At 36.4% G+C, this 23,362-nt stretch overlaps 1 protein-coding gene across 3 annotated transcripts in view; it reads right to left on the bottom strand.

The window, feature by feature from the left end:
- The window catches only part of LOC117168559 (alpha-1,2-mannosyltransferase ALG9), a 278,518-nt gene that overhangs the window by 91,254 nt on the left and 163,902 nt on the right, over window positions 1-23,362 (bottom strand). For all 3 annotated transcript variants that reach the window (XM_033354306.1, XM_033354308.1, XM_033354307.1), the window contains exons 5-9: window positions 3,289-3,399; window positions 942-1,224; window positions 730-846; window positions 433-655; window positions 212-353 (exon numbers count right to left, since the gene is read on the bottom strand). In XM_033354306.1, the coding sequence (XP_033210197.1) occupies window positions 212-353; window positions 433-655; window positions 730-846; window positions 942-1,224; window positions 3,289-3,399 (876 nt within the window). The remainder of the gene's footprint in view (window positions 1-211; window positions 354-432; window positions 656-729; window positions 847-941; window positions 1,225-3,288; window positions 3,400-23,362) is intronic.

Here is a 23,362-nt window from a genome sequence, read left to right as displayed (position 1 = left end):
GCCTCACATTTTTTGTGGAAATGATCTATTGATCTTAATAATCATATTTAGGAGTCAATGATAATAAACATAATCACTGTCAATGATCGGCGCATTAAAGCTTAAATGTAAATTGAAACACATTAGATGCATATCATAGCTTGAAAATTAACGATTTATGTACTTTCAAACATTGCCTTGTATTTTCTAGATAAATTTCATGAAGACCTACTTGCTTGAAGGGAAGAAAAAGGAAGTTGGAAAACGGTACCACTCCTTTCCTACACAAAAGTTAATGTTGACATCTTGTGGAACCAGACCCTCCATTCCCAGTTTATTAGCTTCCATCATTACTTCTATCGGCGCATAGTAACCTTTTATAAAACAATAAAATTGAAATTACTTGTATGGAGCTTTTAATATCTCTAAATCGTTTTTTAATATATTTATTACCTCTATACAATGCGAATGATCTTGACAATCCAAAAATGCCATATATGAAAATAGCCAAAAAAGTGATATATGGGGTAAATTGCAAATAGTGAGTATTTCGCTCGTGATCTGGTAATGGTTTTATCTTAGTTCTAAAAAAGAAGTATAATTTTTGTAAATTATCTAGGGATATTGACCCAGCCAAACAAATCATCGGGTAAATCGGAAAAAGAAAGCGCTCTTCCTGAAAATTAAAAAAAAAATTGTTTTTAAATATTTACTCATTAGGATTGGATATTAGAAATCTGTGAACCTCACTTTGTGTCGTTGTATAAAGAAGATCAGAATCCACAGAAAAAGTGGCGCCAATGAATACTCATATGGCAAACATAAGTAATGACGAGGTTTAGCGGGTATGAGAGCCCACGCGAAAATCTAAAAGCAACATATGTTTATCAAGTTAGTAGGCAAATATCGATGAATCACTGAAAGGAACATTAAAAATCATGATTAATTCAAATCCGTCTTACCAATAAAATCGGAGCGAGTAAAGCTCCTATAAATACGAAATTGAAGTTTAGAAATCCATTGAAAAAGTAAAACGTAAAAGGTTCAGTTCCATAAATATTTGGTCCGTGATTAGTGAAAATATTGTACATAACAATATTAAGTGGGGCTATAACTAGTTTCCCAAAATGCACTGAATCGATCCAGACCATGGGAAGCAATATGACTATCGCAGACAATAAAGTCCATTTGAAAAATTTAGTCCATTCTCTTCGGTGCACTGTCATTTCAATGGCGATCGGAAGTCTGTATTAGCAAAATTCTTAATAAATTAAAATGATCATAATTTCTACAAATATTTAGTTACTTCAATCACTCATTACGGGTCGTCCAAAGAATACGTAAAACTTTTTTCTGAAAAATGTTAGCTCCTTCGTAATAATTTTTTTATATTAAGTGTATATAACTTTAACATGAGCGTAATGATAGAGGTGAGTTCCACCTGATGTTCTAAAGAGTCTAATTTCTCGGAGAAATTCGTACGAGCTAGAAAATATTCTGGAGAATATGCTCAAAATTCACGTGCTACGAGAATTCAATGAGCATTTATGAACATTTTGAATTAGGATATGAAAAATCGTCTTTACTATATTTTTTAATAATAATTACATTAAATAAATTTCGCCGGAATATGCATTGCTTCAAAGTGGAAAGTGCGTTATTCAAGTTTGCTACAATATCTCAAATTCTAAATTCTTTTTAATATAAAACCAACCATACACTTAGAACCTTGATCATGTTAATGCAAAAAATTTTTTTAAATATATTTGAAAAACGTTTTACTGGTGTTTTTTAAAATTAAAAAGATCAATTTTCCACCAAAGAAATGGAATTTTTATTAAAATTAACAACCTTCAACCGTAAATATGAATTTTCAACCGAAAAGATTAATTTTCAACCAAAAAAAGACACTTTTTCAACAAAACCATGATTTTTCATCTAAAAAAGATCAAATTAAACCAAAATTAGCATAGTTAAAAGTTTGGAAACATAAATGTTTAACAAAACAAAAAAAAAAATGTAACAAAACACGTTTTTTCAAACGAAAACTTTTTATGTTAAAATAATTAATTTTAAACCAAAAACATGAGTTTTTAAACTAAACAGATAAATTTCCTATCAAAAATAACATAATTAAATTTTCAGTTAGTAAAATAAATTTTTAACCAAAAATGAAACCAATTTTCAAAAATATAGTTAAATTTTCAACCCAAGAAATTAATTTTTAACCAAAAGCATGAAGTTTCAAATAATGGGATAACTCTTCTATAAGAAAATACGGATTTTCAATAAATAGTTAAATTTTCACCTAGAACAGATAAATTTTTAGTTAAAATGTTTATTTTCAATACGATTAAAGTAAATTTTAAGTAAATAATATTTTCATTCCTCATTCTAATTTCGAAATCGAAACATTGAAATATTTTTCATTATAATTATTTCTCTATCAAAAAAGATAAATTTTCGACCAAGAGTGAAACAGTTAAATGTTCACCTAGAACAAATAAATTTTTGGTTAAAACATTTATTTTCAATACGATTAAAGTAAATTTTCAAATAAATAATATTTTTATACATACAGGAATTTTAAACTAAATATTTGCTTTTTAAACTTAAGCAGTTAAATTTTGAACCAAACATATACGAGTTGATTTTTTAATCAAAACAATTAAATTTTCAAGTAGAAAACATAATTTTAAACAAAATGATTAACTTTTAAACACAAAAACAGGTTATTCGACTAAAATGATGAATCGTCAACCAACAAAAAATGTAGTTTTAACAATGTAGTTCCCCTACTACATCTTTCAAAAAGATGAACTCTCAAAAAGAAACGTGATATCTGATATTTTAAACAAGAAGTTTTTTAAGTTTATAATAAAAATAGTTGAATTCAAATATAAAAGATAAATTTTTAACTAAATATAGTTGCGATTTTGAAAAATTATAATAAAATTAACTTCAAATTTAGTTTATCAAAAGGTCCCTCACTCTGTCAGGTTTTCCCTGGCATGTTTGTCAGGTTTTCCCTGACATGTTCTGAATTTCTGGAATTACCTGACCTGTAGCAACTCTGAAATTACAAAAAAGTATATGTTCTTTTTTCTCTTATATGATCTATGAATGCGCTGTTGGAGATTAAATGCTGAGCATATTCTCAAAAGAAGTTGCTTAATATAAATTCGTGGGCATAAGATCTCTGCCCCGACTAACTCTTACAGACATTAAGTATTTTTTGAACGGTCCCTTAATGAAACATTTTTCTGAGCGCCTAGAACAGTAAAGTTAATTTCAATTTCATATACGAACCCCAGTAATGCGGCGAAAGGCCAGCCGATTAAAGCAGACACTGCAGTTGCAAATATGGCCAATTCATATTTACGAGCGTACCAGGCTGATATCGCAACAGTACATAAGTACCTGGAAATATGTTTTTTTTTAAACTTTAAACAGTGTTGGGTAGAAACTCGTTACAAGTACCTCAGTTATTAAATAAGTTACGTTATTTATCACTTTTGCAGTTACCTACTCACTTGCTAAGAAACTTTACTTGTACCATAGTTACTATTTTCGAAGTAATATCTACTTTTAAATTCACGAAGTAGGGTAAGGGGGGGGGGCAGCGCCAACCAGTGGGGAAAAGGTGATTTTCCTTATAGCAGGGCTATTATTTAACAATTTTAGTTCTACTTTGCATCAAATAAATCTACTTTATCAGAGAGATAGTGTTATTTAAATCTTAAAAATTGACGTTGCAAAAGAAAAATTATACAGAAAACAGTTTTTACCACGAAAAAAAGGAAGTTTCGCTGACAGAAATATAAAGTTTTCAACTTCAATGACAATACTTGGAGAATATAAAAACTTGATATCTTGACAGATTAAACAATATCACACAATCTAATCATATTGATTAGACGTAATTCAAGTCCAAAATATATTAAATCTCATAAATAAGTGAGGCCTTGCCAGGGGGACAGGCCCGACGAAAATAATATTAACAAGTGCTTAGGTGATACACGACGTCACAATTTTCGTCGATAAATGATCGACAATGTAGAACAGCAACTTATCTTGTGGGCTACATGGAAGAAACAATTAAATATTATTATTAACAATCCGGTCGGTATGCAGGTTTCTTTTATTGGTACGGTAGAATCATTGCGTACAGTCCGTTTCTCGTAGAATGTCAACGAATAAGAGGCTATATTACAGCTATCTCTATTTCTATTCAAAATAACTTATTCTTCTTGTTAAATATCTTCAAAGGTAATTTTTCCAGTATATAAAATACCACAGAAGAAAACCCTTAACATTTTCTGATCTTTAAATGTTTTTATTTGCATAAAAAGCTGCAGTCGGCTTTGCCTTCAGGTGAGGGGCAAAGCCGATGAAATACAGCTTGTCAGAAATAATTAAATTACCAAATTATTGTTTTTTCAATGTGATTATTACTTATAGAAATATGAAATAAAATAATGTAGAACTCGAAATGAGAAAAAATGGATCAATTCAACATCTCATTAACTTTAAAAAAATCATTGACTGTTAACTGGTTGGCGCTGCCCCCCTTTACCCTATCTAGTCGTCTACCTTTTCCGACGAATAGCCCAGGCAGAACAGATATTAGCCGTCTACCTTTTCTAGCTCCACAGTCAGGTTTGCAAGATTTCCGCTATTCGTCTTAAAAAACTGGACGACGGCCTTAATTTTAGTTACTATTTCGTTACTTTCTATTGTTTTACTATGGTTCGAGAGCTGAAAATATTTTTTATGTATAATTTGCTACTAGCGAAAACGTTTTATATCGTGTATTTAAAAAATCATGTATTTTGAATGATTTTCTACCGTCAGGGTTGTTTAAGGATCAGTTATTTTGATGATAGAAATTGAAAATGGATTGGACACCAAATTTTACTTGCTCAACTGTGTTGAAGACTGGGAAGACTTGCTTTGAAGAACGTACAACACTTTGAGAACCGCTTCATTCGGAAAAAGAAAGGGCCAAAAGCGTTCCGATTTCACATGTAGACAAAAGAAGTGTACGAAACCAAAAAAGCGATCTATATAGAACTGTATTAATGGTCTAGCATAGTCAATATCTGCATTTATTAGAATTTTCTGCTTACCAGCTTTTTTTATTTAAGTTTGAATTTTTAGTTTATGTATAGAATTTCTGAAAACAAAATCAAGAATCCAACCACCAAATTTTAACAACGAACACAAAACGGTTCTGCTGTAAATAGAAAAAAGGTCCTCTTAAAAAATTATATTCCTATTGAAAAAAAATTTTTGGACCAAAATAAAAAAGAGGAGACAAAAATGTGAAGGCAACCAATCAAATACCCTTCCTTCTATGTTCTTCTTTTTTCAGCGGTTTTCTTTGGTATTATTATCAAATCACAACACAAAAACATTTGTAAATAATATTAACCAACGTTTCGGTACTCATACTGTATCTTTATCAAGGTAAAAAAAAGCAAAGGCCGTCCTGGATCTTTACCTAAAAAACGGTGACATGACGCCCAAGCAGGATCCCTATCCTCCTCCGCCCCAGACTGTCATAGATTCCTGTTTTTGAACCTCCTACTCCGTTGAAGCCGTCTGCGTACCAGATTCCGTGCGTGAACCACACTGGCAGTTATCATAAAGTGTAGGAGTTTTTCACAAAGCATGAACCCTATCACCGCTGTGGGCGCAGTCCTCATTGGTTCCGACACAACCAAAAAGTTGTTACAACAAAAAGTTGTAAATGCGGTTCAAAATGATCGAACGCGGAGAACACTCAATAATGGGTTGGCAAACAGTGCCGATCTCCCTAGAGTTCGGAGGGCTGAAAATTTAGATGATAACATGATGAGGAACTGGCGAAACATCCACATTGAAATGACGGATAAACTCAAGGATGACTTGCTAGACTGCTACGATGCCAACATTATCTCTGTTTCCAGAAGCTTTATGGCGTGTATACACACTCTGTGGTGCCAAAAACATCCAGAGCTTCAGCACGCACCACATCAGTCATTGCGAAATCAACGTGCCTACCTCTTGCCAACTAGATATGTGCGCGGAGCGCTTCTTCAACCACTACGGGAGCAAGCTAAAGATGAAGATGAGGAAGCGACATTAAGAACCGCGAAAAGCAGGCACCTTCTGAGAGATGATAATGATTTCAGGACAAGGAGGAACCTTAATATACAGGTTCCTCCTAAGTCCCAAGATGTGGCTGAAACGGATGCCTAGCTTCATGTGGATATTTCGGTGGAGTCCAAACACTGGACCATTAATTGTTCAGTTGATACGAGGGTAAACCAGGGAGAGAAATTGGAAGTTGGTGTTTCGAGATCACGGTTAACACGCAATTAAATGAACGAATAAAATCATAAGGCATAACTTTATTAGTCATTTACATGGCGTTAGCAGGTACCCTTGATATGGGTAGCCAATCGTAAAGGGCTGTTATTTCCCGGAAGCTGAGAAGATGCCGCGGCTTCATGGCGAGGCGAGGTGGCACGAGATACACACCGACACATGACTATGACCGAACTGATTAACTTGAGAGTGTGTCCCGACTGACGATTAAGGAGCTTTGTAGCTCGAGGCTTCGGGGCCCCTTGGGAGGTTCCGCCTGTTCTCAGTCGCGGTCCAATAACCCTTTAGCGTATATTATGCAAATTGCTTGTGGTATTAATTTTTTTCAAAATCGACATTTGAAATTATCTAGGTTTTCCTTTAGGCTATTTTAAAAAGACGCGGCGATCTTGGTTATTTTTCTCTTACAGCTCTCTCCCTTTGTTTCCTGGTTCCTGTAACACAAAAATGAAGAAAAATATGATGGTTGTCCCCTGAGTTGGTAGAGTATATGTTTTTTTATGAGAATTTTATTAGGATTTATTGTTTCACGCATACATTTGAAATTTATTGTTTTTGTATGATTAAAGTTGGCACTTTAGTATTTGTGACCGATAATGCTGTAGAAACTAGTTTCTATTTTATATTGAAAGTTAATATATGTAAATGTTAAATGTGTTTGAGCTGGGTTAGTAGTTGTTTCTGGTTTTCAATCCTTCTTCAGTTTCATTTTTCGTTGTTGTAATTTTTTATCTGTTCGATTTTTCTTTGTGTTCTTAGGTCCTTTAATTATTGAAAAATTTCTCCTTCCGTCATCTGTTTTTTCGTAGTGTAACTTTACTCTTATGAGCATTTGTTGTAACATTTCAATTCTATCCGGCACTGTCCCTCTTCCGGTTTCTACTTGTTCTCTTATGTCTTGTTCTTTCGCTTGTTTCCTTTGTGGGTCATTCCCTTGAGCCAACTCGTTTCGCAGCATTTGTCTTGTGTGTCGGTGTGGGTGGTATTTTAGGGCACTTTATGGCACTCTTGCTCTGCGTATGCTTAGATATTGTAACGCCTTACACCGCTCGAGGTGACTGACGATTTTAGGTTCCGTCGTTCTCTTGGTGAATAATCTTCAAACCCCCTTATGTAGTCCATAGTTCTGAAAGGGAAACAAATTTTTCTGTCTTTGTTTGATTTAATATTTAGTGAGTTAGGTTATCGGTGGTCGATTGAGTTAATTCTTAAGTTTTTAATTCGGTTTGAATTCTCAATGCCATTTGGCATATATCGAGTCAAAATATTTTAACCAGATTTTTCTAGTTTAAAATCATTTACATTGCATTTACATGAACTTTTTCCGGTAAGTCTTTTTAATTCGTACATTCTTGAGAAAACTTTTTTCTTTATAATAACTGGGCCTTCGTATTGTTCGTAATACTTACCTGAATTTTTAACTGCTATGTTTGATAATTTAGTTACCCTTTTTAGAATCATATCTTCCTTTTCAAATTCTTCTAGTTTTCTTCTTAAAATATATCTACCGGCTTTTTGTCAATTTCCTGATCTCAGTTTTTTCGACTTCTTTTATAACTTGTAACATTCTTAGTCTGTCTGTCCATTTATCAATGCTTTGAAGCTGTATTTCGTTATCGTTTTCAATATTTTTTCTGAGTGACCAAACTGGATCTAATTCACGGCCTAAATTTAAAAATGCTGGAGTAAATTGGGTCGATGAGTTTTTTCTAGTATTTATTGCAAACCGCAAATCGTCTATATCTTCGTCCCAGATGAGTGATCGTTATCGATGTAAGTCCTAATTATTTGGTGCATTGTTTTATTATAACCTTCTGTTAGATTTTACTGTAAGTAGTATTTTGGCGACTTAGTGTGCCTGATACCAAATTTTTCAGATACGTCTTTTAAAGTTTTAGTTACAAATGCCGTGCCATTATCGGTGTGCAGGGTTTTTGGGATTGGACGGAATTAATATGTACTAGGGAAGTTTCGCTATCTAATGTTGGACTACTTTTGTTACATTTTCTAGTACTTTTGAGGTTAATACGACTTCCGAATTTCGGTTTCCTATCTATGTTCCTATTTTCCTCATCTTTAATTATCGGTTTATCTTTAATTTTTTTTTAACTTCCTTATTCTTTTTTACTGTCATTTCAGGTTGAGCTTTGGTTTTAAAATCAGTAATAGTGTTAGGTAACGCGGTTTGATACGCTTCCATAGGAGAGTAGGTTGGCTGACTCCCTGGTAACCACCAAGTTTTTGAATCATAATCTAGGGTCATTCGTAGGGCTTTCAGCATATCTGTACCTAAAATACCTAAGAAGTTTAACTTTTTGAATTGTGGATTTTTCTTAGCAATTCCTTGCCAGCGTATGAATGTGTGGCATTACTATCGACTAAAATTCGAAATAAGCTATCCTCGAACTCTGTCAGTAGATGAAAACGTGTTTCCGTTATTTCGTCTTTATCCGAGCTTAAGAATTCTGGCGTTACGGTATTATGTTTTAATATCTTTCGTTCTGATATCCGCCCTTCTAGTTTTGCTGGGTATATGCGTAATATAAGCACTCTATTTTAAAATGGCCCGCTAATCCACAATGATAACAATTACTTTTACCCATTTCATCATTTGTGCGCGAATTTAATTTCTGATTTTTCTCTGAATCGTAATTTATTCTCTTCAGGCAATCCCTATTAGAGTTGTTATTCCGTTTTTGGTTTTTATTCCTGTATTTTCAATTTTTTGGAATTCTGTTTATAATCATTATTATTATTTCCTGAACTATGTTCTGCTTTTTTTGTTGGGAATTCAATCATTGGGTTATCTTGACCTTGAATTGTACCTAGTATCATTTGGTTAAACGGTAGTATCCTTTGGTTTTGAGGATTGAATGAATATCCTGATCTATTGTTTTGTAATCTAGATTCGAAATTTGATTAAAATCTGGGTTGAAAACCAAGTGGAAATGTAGGCCTTAAGTTATGTCTGCAAAATTTTTGATTTAAAAAAGGTCGGGTTGGAAATCCAAATTATGAGAATGGAAATCGATTCTTGTATTGTTTTTTACCCTGATTATTTTCGATTCCGTTTTGGTTATCATTTCGACAATTTTTATGTTCACTAAAATCTTTACTATTCTCCATACTATTTTCATCTCCACTTGTGTTATTACGTTTATGTTCAATTTTGTCTTCAATTTTAGTTTCGGCAATTTGTTTAATGTACATTTTATATTCTAATCTAAGTTTTCGTACGTTGTGCGCAATTCCCATTTCAGGCTTTTCATGGGGTAAAGTTTCGTAAACAGTTTTCTGATTTCTGTCAGATAAGAATGGATGTCTTGAGTCCGTTTTTGGTTACAAAATTTTATTTTTTGTTTAATTTCTTCTAAAAATCGTTTGTCATTGTAAGCATTTTTAAAATATTCGTAAAAATCTGATGATGATCTCCAAGAAGTTTTATTTAGTCTTCTTTGTTATTTTTGAATTTGATAGGCCAATTAGTCACTATCTGGAAGGGGGTGTGGATCATTCCGAATGGAAAGTAAGTAGCTGGGATTGTTTGATTATGTTGGTAATTATCGATATTCGTATTCTGAGTCTGAGTTATTGCCATATGTTCGTGAACGTCTGTTGGACCTATTATTTGATGTCGAAAGTTTACGTGCTCTGTTTTGATTAGAATTGTTTCTGTCTTCTAAAGGTTCACTGCCGCCAGTATCTCGCAATTTTAAATTATACTGTTTTATTCTGCTAGGATTTTCAATAGTATTGTAAAAAATTTGGCGAGATTCTTGTAAATTTTCCCGTAACTCAAATTGGACGAACTGCCTGTTACGAGATTGTTTGCTTATATTTGTTCTAATATTTGATTATATTATTTTTTCTGTGTCCAAAGGAGCACCGTGTGTTATTTTCTAAGAAGGAGTCGCATTCAAATGTTTCGTTATTTATTTTTCTTATTTTGTCTTTTGGATTGACGCGCTTATTGAGGGTAAATTTTCGTTATCCTTGAAAAAGGTATTGTTTGTTGGGTCAAAGGTCCTGTTCGGGATTTGGGTGGTATCATGGAGTGGGGGTTGGTTGTTTATCATTTGGTTCGACCTATTGTTATCATATCTAAAATCGGAAACGCCCATTCCGTAGTGACTGGTATAAGGACGCACTATACTCCTACCGAAGAAAGGCAACTTGTCCAACCCAAAGAATAACAGGCCAATAACTTATTTAAAGCTCGAAAAAGGTGTAGCAGGATGCCGAGAGAACCTGCTAATTGACAGGTGTGTCTGCAAAGACGCTACAGCCCATTAACGCGGCCTGTCAATGTCCTGGATTGACTACCGTAAATCTTTCGATTCAACATCTCATGGACTTATCGTCTGTCTGTTGGAAAACGTGAAGGGTCACCCACATATAGTGATATGCATCGAGAGATTGATGCCCCTCAGGAAAACTATATTTACTATCTCAAGTGGAAAATATCGAATGACAAAGAACAACGTCACCTTCCATAGAGGCGTCTTTCAGGGTGACACAATGAGTCCTCTGATTCTCTGCATCACACTTCTGCCTCTGTCTCTTGCACTACGACATTCTTCTGGATACCTCTGTGACGACACTAATCATCGCAAGCATAAGGTCACTCCTTTATTCTATTTGGATGAATTTAAGATCTATGATTGTGATAAGAGCAGCGTCAGAGTGCATTAAATATTGTCAAACAGTACATAGGAGAAATTGATATGGATTTTGGATTGGACCAATGTGCCAAAATTCGTTTAATGAAAGGAAAGATTATTAGCGTTCCCGAGGACCCTGAGCTTGTAGATATAAGTGTTATTAGACATCTTGACACTAAAAAAACCTATACGCACCTGGGCGTGTCTCAAAGTCACATTCGGGACGCATCATTACATGCTTGGAGTTCCAGTTCTACTCTACGCGTTTGGGTTGCTTCAATAGACGAAAAACAAGCCTAAGGCCCTTGACATCGCCACACATAACATCATAAATATGCTTAAGAGCTTACATATCAATTCGTCTGTTCTGCGATTATTCATTTCACGCCGTCAAGGCGGGCACGGACTTCTGAATCTGCAGTGTCTTCATACTCGAATTGTTCTACTTACAGCTTACATCGTTGCGAATGATATAAATCCTCTCCTAAAAATGGTCAGGAACCGGCAGATGATTCACAAAGCCGCAGAGCAGGTGGCCAGGACCCGTGGCCTGAATTTTAACATCAAAAGTGAGGAAAGTGCATTACTCCATCTAGATGCTTCCTTTCTAGAAGCCAAGTGAAGAAAGCAGAGGTTGAAAAATTCCGCTAAGAGTTACTTGACAAAAAAATGCACGGAAACTTTTACAAAAATTTAGAAAAACAGTCCTTCTCAAAAGAGAAAACTTTTTCTTTTCTCAAATCACCAGGGTTTAATTCAGTTACAGAGAGTTTCATTTTCGCGTGCCTGCACGGTGGAATTTCCACCTCAGTATACCATGAACGCATTTTGTTCTAAAAACTTCTCAGCGATAGGTTGCAGAGCGTGTCTGCTAAGGAGAAGGATAAGGCACTTGCTATGTGTATGCAGAAAGCTGTTATCCTTGGAGCGCTTCATGTCCTTAAGACGCACGACGGTTTTGAAAACCTGTCGTTGTGATTTCATCGGGTACTGTCACCACCCATCTCACGGGGTCAGACGAGGTCATAAGTTTGTCATTTGTAGATTACGGTGGCCCCCATTAGGACCATGCGGTAGTTAATTAACCCTTTTTATATGCATGTACGTATGTATGCGTGCGTGTGTGTGAACGGCCCGAGAAATCCAGCCCTACTACTTAATACCCATCTTTCTGTTCTGTGTCTGTGTGACTCAAAAGCTTGTCTGACGTTGGTGAAGAGGCTAAAGCGTGTGGGACATAGGGGTCAGACGGATTTCGGCCTGCATGCGTATAGATATGGATGAAAGGACCTCTATAAATGGGCTCTCCTGGTATGCATGATTGTAGTATGATAGAAGGGTGAAAGAGCATAGCTAAGACGGTCCTTCTGGATCCCTGGGTCGAGGTTTCTCCCGGACCGATATCCAATTTTTGGATCGGCACGGGAATGACCTGCGGCCCGCGCAGCGACCAAGAAACATCCCTCCGTTAGTATGGTGGCCTGCGAACGGATATTCATTGAGTTAATTACTCCCAGAGTAATAAGTCTTACCCTTGCATGCGGGGCTCAGCAGGCTAGTGGAGCAGCTGCAGAATCTGGTACATCGGCGACCAAAACGCCGATAACCAATACTGAGACTCAAAAGCGAGTAAGGTGCTCCAAGGGCATCCCACGGTGGGGAGGGGGGGGGGGGCTTAGTCTGTGAAGAGGCAGAAGGCGGTCCAGCAGCTGATCAGCAGGGAGTCGCCGGGAGTTGGACTGAGAGTTGAGGGTTGGACTGAGGGTTGGTCGCTGAGAGGACTGACCCCCTGACGGTGGTGGTGACGGATACTAGACACCCGGACTCACTGCTTACTACAGAGCAGTTCGAGCTCTTCAGGGAGGCTACCTGGAGGGCGCTCGAAAGTGTCCCCAGATCAATGGCCAAAATTTAAGACCTCTTCATGCAGGGAAGGTGTCTTTGTATTCGTGGCAGTTAACCCTATGCCTGAAACTTGGCTATACAAGGCTTTGGTCGAGATAAGGCCTTGGGAAGGCGCATCTCTTAAAGTGGGTGGAGTTGAGTTGCTCCAGAGGATAGTTAAGGCTACGGCGTGGTTCCCAGGTTAACTGGTAGACCCGTCTGTGGTTCTCCGTCGGCTGGAGGGATTCAACCCGTCACTTAAGACAGCATCCTGGCGGATCGTCAGGCACGATTGGCCTCAGGAAGAGGACACAGCTGGAGGAATCAAACATCTCCTAGTTGTACAAATTCCTGAGTCACAGATGAGGGCTCTTGCGGTCCTAACCAACAGCCCCTTCTACCTTTTTGGACAGGTCAACTTTAAAATTACCAGCCAGGGGCGGGAGGAGCCGGTCGGTGGACAGGAAGATCGGGATCTGGCCTAAATTACTGCTTACTATTACCCAAATTACATACAGGTATCTCACTAATCCAGAAACCCTGGTTAGTTCGAGATACCATTAGGGATCTAGGGGGGCTGGTTTTTGCTACAGGGACCCGAACGCGGCCAATCCAAGTGCTTGCATACTGGAGAAGGGCGTCAACGTCGTTCCGCTGCTTGAGCTATGTACTAGAGACCTCATGGTGATAGTCACGGATCCTGAAGGAATAGGAAGGCTAGCACGGACGTCACCTCAAGAGGTCATGACCTATTAGAATACCTACTCACCACTGACTTAGATATTCTTAATAAGGGGAACACCCCGACGTTTCGTAATTCGGTCAGTGAGGAAGTCATTGACATCAAACTCTGCACCGGTAGTTTTACAGATAACATCAAGAAGTGAAGAGTCTCAGATGAACCCACCCTCTCAGATCACTCACAGATAGAGTTCGTGTTGAAATCCGCTGTACCCGTCGGCTCTCAATGGGTCAGAAATCCAAGAAGAACGGACTGGGGTCAATTTTTCACAGAACTAAGAAGTGCACTGTCAGGGGTGCCCTGTTCAATTACAGACGTGGATTCCCTAGAGATGGCGGCCGAAATTTTCACAGAAGTCATCAAATCTACCTATGAAAGTAATTTTTGACCTTCAAAAGTCCGAAGGGCTGGAGAGTACACTGGTGGAATGCAAAATTCGAAGAGCTTCGCAGGGAAACCAGAGAGAGGTTCAGATGTGCCAGTTTTGGCAAAACGAAGGTACTATGGACTTCATTTACTTCGATGAGGGATGAGTATAGGAGTGCAATACGTAAGACAAAGCATGAAAGCTGGACCAACTTTGCACTAATATCGAGAAAGGAGCAGAGGCGGTCAAACTGGACAAGCTGCTTTCTCGAAATCCGGATGCTATTCTCGGGACTTTAAAATTGGCCGCCGGCCAATACTCAAATAGGCTCAAAAAGGCGGCTAGCTAACGAGATTGTTACCCCAACCACGGTCAGATAGGCCCTGAAGTACTTCAATCCTTATAAGTCTCCTAGTCCGCATGGCATATATCCAGTCCTCTTACAGAGGGCTGGTGAGATCATCAATGGGCCGATTGTGAGACTTGCTAGGGCTAGTATGACGTTGGGTTATGTTCCGGCGGCAAGGAGGGCCGCGAGATTAGTCTTCATTCCGAAAGCAGGCAGGATCGGCTATACTTCACCCAAGGATTTCCGACCCATTAGCCAATTCTAAGGTCCCTTTCCTCGTGCCCTGATCCCGTTGACGGAAGCGCGATACAATGCCTTCGCGCTGGAGACACCAATACATATCTGGGCATGCGACAGATCTGCAGCGGAGGAAGCTGCCAAGACATTCAACCTTCAGTTCAATATCAGAGGTGAGAAAAATGCATCAAATCTTATCTATCTCGAATCTTCACTCCTGAAAGCCTGGATTAAGAAAGCACAGTAGAAAAACTTCTGTGATCAGCTCCTCGACAAGAAGATACTCGGTATCTTCAAAAAAATGTGGACAATCAAACAGTATTCAGGCGAAGATAGCCTGCTTTAAGCACTCTAATTTGTTCAAAGTAAACGTTCAGTCGATGTCGTGTGAGTTAAGGTTTGCTTTCCTTAGATCACCCGGATCGATGTCGGGCACGAAGTGTTTCATTTTGGCATGTCAAGACGGTGTCATTTCAACTTTAGCATATCGTCGCCACATTTTGAGCCTAGTTATTCCTGATAATAGTTGCAGAGCTTTTCATGCACACCCCGAGGATCTAGGACACACATCTAGTTGTCCAACTAATGCGGGAATGACCCGCATCTAAAGGCTCGATGCATCACTAAGAGTGCTTTATTACCATCTCTGACACTCTTAAGGCATTAGCCATAATACCGCTTCGCTAAACGCTCCCAAAGAAATCGATTCAACTGTCAAGAATGAGAAGTGGCGTATATAATGGAACTTCGTATACTTGACAATTGTATCTCTTGCACGCTTGAGGCTTAATATAGTTTCGACGGATACACCCAGAATATTCTGTCAAGTTCTGTATCTTCAGGGTGCATACGAGTTTTGTCGGTTCAGTTTTTCAGGTTAGCATCCGCTCCCGGCGAAATCACGCGGTTTTTGTTGAATGAGGAATTTTTAGCTGAAGCCGCTACACGCAGGCAGCACGCGTGCTGCCTCCTTTGCTACTCCGTAATGATGAATTTTTTGCTGAAGCTGTTACAGGCTCCAAGTGTGCCTGCGTGTAGCGGCTTCAGCTAAAAATTCATCATTCAACAACTTTTCATTTCTCCAATTTGAAATTCGTACAGTATATTCTGGAATGTATTGGGAATATTAATCCACCAAAAAAATGAAAAAAATCAGGTCCTTTTTAGCAATCTCTATTTGTTCATAAAAATGCCTAATTTATTTATGAAAATTCAACGGCTCAATTTTTCCGTATACTTTATTTCGAATGGAAGGAGAGAGCGCCATATTTGTGTGAGAAAGGAGAAAAAAGAAGTCAGGAACGACTCAGTCGTTCGAAAAGACTCAGTCAGCGAGGATGAGATTCGGGTGTATGGAAAATTAAAATAGGTTCTGGCTTTCTGGAGAGAAAAGGTTGAGTGAATTGTACGGGAAGGAGGATGCAAAAGTGGAGCACTGGTTGGAGGAAAGTGAAAAGTTAGAAAAGTGTGAGATGAGCATGGAGGTATTGTTGCATAAAAGGGGGCACATAAGGGCAGTAGCATGGGTGAAGGGGGTATTAGATAAGATGGAGAAGAGAAGGAGGAAGAGGAATGAAGAATAGATTGTAAATAGGAGAGGAAGTAGGTGCAAGAAAATTGTAAATATTGAAATGAATAGATAAGTATTAGGTATCAGCCGCGAAGGCAGAGGCTGGCAATGCGAGGCAAAGCGTGAAAGTAGCGACATGCGTGCAAGGCGAAACGAGGAAGGCTAGGCAATAAAGGTGAGCGGCTTAGAGATAAGGTGTGGCTGGATGTTAGTTTTTAAGAGATACTTGTAATAAAATTCTGTAAAAAAATGGAAGAGTAAGCAAGTCAAATTTTTTAGGCCAGCAGGCCGAAAAATAAACGTATGCCTATCTACTATGATGCATGCGTTAATCCTATAAGTTTATTGTGAACTTGCAGCGATTAAGAGTGGAGTTTCACAATATTTGTATCAGTTTTGACATAAACGTCTAATATTACAACAGGAGTCAGTGGAGATAAAAGTAATTTTATGTCAACTGTTTTCATGTCCAATATTGCGTGATAAATTGGAACCATATTATAAGCAACATTGTGACACACTTTTAACAGTTTAACTTTAATTCACAACATGTACTGTAATCTAATTAACGTGGAAAGTGTAAAAAAGCAGAACAATCGAAATTTTACTAGAATTTTGTAATTTTACTGCAGAGGACAATAAATTGGCGGGCTGGTGTCACTCGACAACACAACAACGCGTTAGCGTGTTTTATCTATAGAATGTAATATATTTTAAATACTTCATCCGTTCCGACTATACAGGAAATTGGGATAAATTCATATTGCTATAACTGTACATGTTCTAATGCACGATTTTATACACATCAGTCTTCTAAACATTATTTCCTACAACTGGGCAAGTAGGCTAATGCTGACATTTGATATATAAGGTAAGGAGGAAAGGTTCCTTCTTGAATGTGGGATTTATGTAGAAATAGAAAAAAAACGTCCTTTAAACTAACTGAAAGTATAATATTTATAAATGGACTTCTTCAATCAAACAGTTTTAATATTATGTCAATTTTGAGGTTATGCGTGAGGGTGTGACTTTACGGGAATTTTCCTGCCTGCATTTGATTTTAAAGTATTACATTAATGTTCAACTATTGCAGAAAATAACCACGCTAAGGAGGTAGGTGCGTATAGATGGCTCAAAAACACGATTTTTTTGCATAAATCGAAAGAACATTTCACAAATATCCTGTTAAAATTTTCGAGCGGAATTCGAAGCAGTATTGATTCCATCGATACTTTTGTAAAGGTCGTTCGGAGCTATTTTCATGTACCGTAAACTTTAAACGCGTTTTTCTCGAAAACAGTTTTCTTCAATTTTCCTATTTTGTGCCGGCGATTATTCAGCGAACTTTTGACGTACATAAAAAATAACATTTTAAAGGAAATTTAATTATCTAATATATGAACTAGAAGGTTTTTGCAAAAAAAATTGTTTAACTATTTTTTTGCAATAACAATAAAAAAACTAAATTTTTTTTTTAAAGTCTGCAGTTTTTTGCAAAAAATTTTAATAATTTTAGATTTAGTTTATGGAGTTTTTAGAGTAACACAGCAGCTATAAAACACGCCACAAATAGAGAGGGAAAAACAGTTATTACAATCAACGTGTTCTTACTTCCTAATTGTTTATAATGATTGTATGTCCAATTTTCAAATAAAAATATTGAATAGTCTTTGAGAAAAAAATTTTACCGTCAATTTTGCGCCATCTATACGCACCTACCCCCTTAATTACTGTTAGTTTTATGTCCACTGAATAATGCGGTAATTTTAACTACTTTTTTTTATAAAGTGCATTGAATAAATCATAAATTCATAAATAAACTCTTTCAATTTGCAGATGTCTTGTTGTTTCTGCAATGTAGAAATCTCTCATTTCCGGCAAATTCAACCATGCTTCATTCTTCAATTTACGAAAATTACTGAAAACCGTTGGTGCAAGATGTATGAAAGTTTTGGCGGAATTGCACTTTTTCACATAATTTGCGAAAGTTTTTGCGATGTTCGTGAGATGTTTCCAAAAAAAAAAGGAAAGTAGCATAGTGCTTCACAAGGCCACCAATTCCGTCGCAAGCTTTTGCATGACATGTTGCAAAATAAAGCCAGTTCGTGTCAAATCATGAATCGACCATTTCTTGAAACTGATGACGATATTTAAAATAGGCCGCGACACCACCTGTGACAATAGCTTTTTTAAATTTAATTCCTTCCTGAACAACTTTTTCCCCTGATATTTACTCCTTTTTTTGTTAGTTTAAAAAAATTAAGCATTTAAAAAATTTTTAATTGGAAGAAACTGTTTACCAGAATATATGAAGGACTATCAACAGTTCAAGATTAGTTGAATAGATAAATGAACCTTACGTTTGCAATAAAAATATCAGTGAATAATAATAATAATGATAAAAAACTTACTTGGATATGGATGTCAGCAAAGTAAGGTGCAAATTGGGTCAATTAACTCAATATAAAAAAGTAAATCGAACCAGAAAGCTGATAAACCATGTTACTAAAATCATCCACCTTCAGCACATCGAGACATTACCACCAGCAATTTCGGTATCGGCAGAGACTTGAAGTTCTTACTGCCCGACTGCGTCGGTACAAGAAAAGTAGTGCACGAAGGGAACAAAATCGAATCCTTCAGACAAATCAAAAAAGGGTTTATCGTGAACTAAGTGTAAAGTAAAATAACTAGCAAGGCATTGAAGTCCGTCAATTGGAAGTCATGAATAACTACTGTTCAGGTGTTCAAGGGAAAATAAACAGATGCAATCTGGACACTGCGTCGCTCAAACTGGAGAACGCAGGGGCAAGCGATAGCCTGAAATGCAGCTTATAAACATCACAGCAAGGTGTTTTCAGTAGATCATTGAACACCTAGATCTGATGCCAGGCTTTATGCTCTAGGGTACTACGCATTTGTTACATAAAAAACCAGACGCTCAAAATCCATCTGAATTTCGACCGATAGCCTGTCGTCCAACAATTTATAAATATCTTAAAGCTATCGCTGCAGATAAGGTATATTCTCATTGCGACAAGAATGACATCTTTACAGAAGAACAAAAAGGATGTTGTAAAAGCTCGCGAGGCTGGAAAAATCTAGTCACTATAGACGCTGTTGCCATGACTCAAACTCCTAAGCATCAAAGGAACTTTCACGTGGCATAGATTGACTGCAAGGAAGCGCTTTATTCCGTGTCGCATGACTACTTTCTTGAAGTCTTAAAACTTTACAAATTCTGCCCACGCATTATTTACTTTCTAAATCATGCAATCAGGCTCTGGGGTACCAGAATCAAGTATTTTGGTCATGGACAATCACAGATAACTAGATCAATACGCTTCATGATGGGTATATTTCAAGGAGACTCTTCAGCGCATTATGGTTTTGTTTAGCGTTGAATCCATTTAAAAAAACACTAAACAGCATGTCTCATAAGTTCAGAATTCATGATAATGAGGATGGTCATCAAGTGACCCCTCTTCTTTACATGGATGACCTAAAGCTGTACGCTAGTTTAGCCCAGCAACTACAGCAAGTGATCGATGTCACAAAGCCGTTTTCCAATGATATCCACATGGAGTTCGGCTTAGATAAATGTAGAACAGTGCATTTAATCAGAGGGGAATTAGGAAACAAAGAGAATATATACACAGACATAATGATGTAACAGGCATTATACATCAATAACTTGGCCCTAAACCTAGAACTCTTAAAAGAATGAATGCCCTTCTATAGATACATTCCAATGCCCGTTCTTGAACGCGAAGATTACATTGCTTGTCCGCTTAACCGAAATTTGCAGTCAATCTATACAACCAAGATCCACAAGTATAGCGAGTTGAGGCATGAAGTAAGGACCATATGGAGGAATGTGAATCATGCATCTATTCATCCCATTGTGATTTCGGCTACAGGCAATGTGCACCGTGGCTATGATGTCTAACCGGATTCACCCAAATAAAAGTTTAATAAAACATACTATATAATATAAATAATAATTAATAATATTGACAACCAAACAAGAAATAAACAATCGACTAATTTCAAAATTTGTACATTTGTTCCATATATCTCAGGTATAACAAACACACTTGCTACAGTTTTGCGACAACATAATATTAAAGTTATTCTGAGAGCAATTAAATCAAATTCATTTTTGTTTCAAACTCCTAAAGAGAGATTGAACATTTTGAACAAATGAATGTAGTTTATAAATGTAACTATCTAAATTGTGATTGCTGTAATATTGGACATACAGGCAGATCTTTACACGACAGGTTTAAGGAACACACAAGTCGTAATTTTAATTTAGATAGCATGACTGCTCTTGAAAAACACAGAAATGATGCTGGACATGATATTGATTTTGTCCATATACAAATTTTAGCTGTGCAAAAACATGTAAATAGACGCTTAACTATTGCATCCTACTTTGTCAAAAAAGAGAAAAAAAGTTATGTAAATTTTAAATTTTCACTTTTTTCTCAATTTTAATTCGATATAAAAATATTTCAATGGTCAATTCTAAGTACTTTTAAGAACACTGGCCAACCCGCCGACAAGAGAGGACATTTTAAACACTCGTTGAGTTTATGAAACTTGGAAATACGCTTTATTTTTATGTGGAGTCTGTTTCTTTTTATAATTTTTCGTCAAAATCAACAAAAATATTAAGATTTGTACTTGAATTCTTTCACACATGGGAACGACTCAACTGTAAATAATGTTTACGTACTCAACTCTTCGAAAGATAAAATTTTTTTATTCAACCCTATATACGTATTTCCCTTAACATAATGTCTAACGAAATTGCTGTCAACATACTGTGACTTTAATATTTTTATTTCTTAATCACACAGTCACTTTAAAGTTAGTTTACGTTAAAATTAATGTACAAGTCGAGCAGGACAATTTCATCTTATATTTAATAAAGTACATGATAAAAAACTTTATTTATGGGTTTACATATTTTCCCAAACATTCTCATGGAATTTATTTCTAATAAAAGTAGAATTTTTTAGGTCGCTCTCTTTCTTCGTCCTCAACTAGTTCTTTCAGGTAAAACATCTTATTTATAACTTTTTTTTAAACTTACACACTATTTATCATACACACTAAAAATCACGCTCTTAATAGATAATATAGATTTTCAAAAATCTATTTTTACTCCAAGAAAATGTCTTTTATTCCATGTCTCGACATTTTTGTTATCTATGTATTTATCAACTTTGTATTTAAGTTGTTAAACAAAAATGTGTTTTTAAAATAGAAATTATTATTTTTGACAGGCAAATTTCGTAATTGGAGCAGTCTTGAGTGAAGGTCCACATAGTCGAAATCGACCAATTGCTTAACGCTTATGCGTCCAGGACATTAAATTCTGCCGAAACAAATTACAGCACGAGTGAAAAGGAATGTTTGGCAGTCGTTTTTTATGTCGTTTATTTCCGACCCTACCTCTTTGGTAGGAAATTTACGGTCGTTCCTGATCATAAACCTCTCACTTGGCTTAACTCGGTTAAGGACCCTTCTTCAAGGTTAGTATCTTGGCGTCTTAAGTTGAGTTAATTTGAATATGTTGTGAAGTATAAACCTAGCAAAAAAATGCTGACGCGCTTTTGCGGAACCTATATCAGGAACCTGATCCCGATCCATGCCAACTCCCTCATTTACAAAAAAACAAACCCCAACGTTCTAGTGACCAATGAAAAGCTCAAAAGAGAGAAACGACGGAAAGAACCTACTGTGAGTTAAAATTCCCAAAACGAAAAATCTATGAACGAAGGAATAGGTAATCGAGTAAAATGAAGAAACATTCTTAAAAGGGGAACAGGATTTTACCGTCATCTTTTAGGTTCAGATTCAAGCGATGATGACGGCGAATAGTGTCAAAGTAGCCAGGCAAGTTCTCATGTCATCATCGCAGGTCAGAAACGACTCCTTCATTCCGAAGGCGAGTATTTGCCAAAGTTAAAACTTACAGATAACCAATCATCCTCAAATATTAAACAAAACCAATTAAGAAATATTGTCCCTAATGAAGTAATCGCCGGTATGCTACGAATACCCCTAATTTAATTGAAGGTTCTACAGAGACGGATACCTATGAGTCAGATGTAGACGAATCTAATGACGAATAAGCGAAGGAGATATTACACCAAAATATCGTTCAAATTCTTCTCTTGATTCAAATCCCCTTGTCAATGAAGGTTCTAATCATATAGAATCCAAACTTGACGAGACTCCAGAGTGGATTCAAATCCCTAAAACGATCTATCTTTTTGATAATATTCACGATTCAGATTTGGAAGTAGTCCTCGAGACCAATCTCAGTCTGTTAAAAATCAAAGAACCGCGTGAATTTTTAACTGATTCTAAAGATAATATCGTGAACTTTATTTCTGCTAAATGTAATTTTTCTTCTGCAATAGGGGAAATATTTCTAGGTTTAAATTACATAAATACCAAAGAGTTGGGAGATGAAAGCCCAAAAACAAGACAAGTCGCGAAAAAATAAAGGGTCCTTTCAGGAGTTTCAGCGTAATAATAAAAAACAATGCTACAAACGCGAATCGACATCTGATCTTCTAACTGGACTTCAAAATTTAAGGACTGCTGTAGAAAAATTCGAAATAAAAACCTTAAGAGTTTCAAAAAAAGGAGACGGTTCAGACAAATTACTCAATAACACACTTTACTGGCAAAAATCTTTAATAGCTTAGCAAAAATATTCAAGGTCAGACGCGTAAGAATCTCCGGGTATATACCTCAATCTAATGGATCTCTAGAGCGAATTCTCCAAGTTTTACGTGATTACCTCCGTTATTACATAGACGGATATGGAGATTGGGATAGTTTAATTCCTTTTGCTATATTTTCATGTAATACTTCAATCCACAAGTTGACTCAATTTATCCTTTTTGAGCTAATCTTTGGAAGACCCGCACGGATACACTCCTTTTTCCACCTGTAGATAAACTGGAAACTAATGGTAGTTATTTGAGTGACCTGGTATGCTGGACCTTATACAATCTTAGATATACTTAAATCTAACGATTTAATTTTAAATGCTGGCAATGGAACTTACATAAATAAACACATAGATCAGATTAGACATGTTTGTAACCATTTCATGCCCAGGAAGATAACCATTCCAAATTCTGGATTTTTTAGGAAAGAATATTATTTATTTATT

This window comes from Belonocnema kinseyi, chromosome 2, assembly GCF_010883055.1.
Source record: "Belonocnema kinseyi isolate 2016_QV_RU_SX_M_011 chromosome 2, B_treatae_v1, whole genome shotgun sequence".
In the NCBI taxonomy this organism is placed as follows: domain Eukaryota; kingdom Metazoa; phylum Arthropoda; class Insecta; order Hymenoptera; family Cynipidae; genus Belonocnema; species Belonocnema kinseyi.
This window is presented reverse-complemented; position numbering and strand designations above follow the sequence as displayed.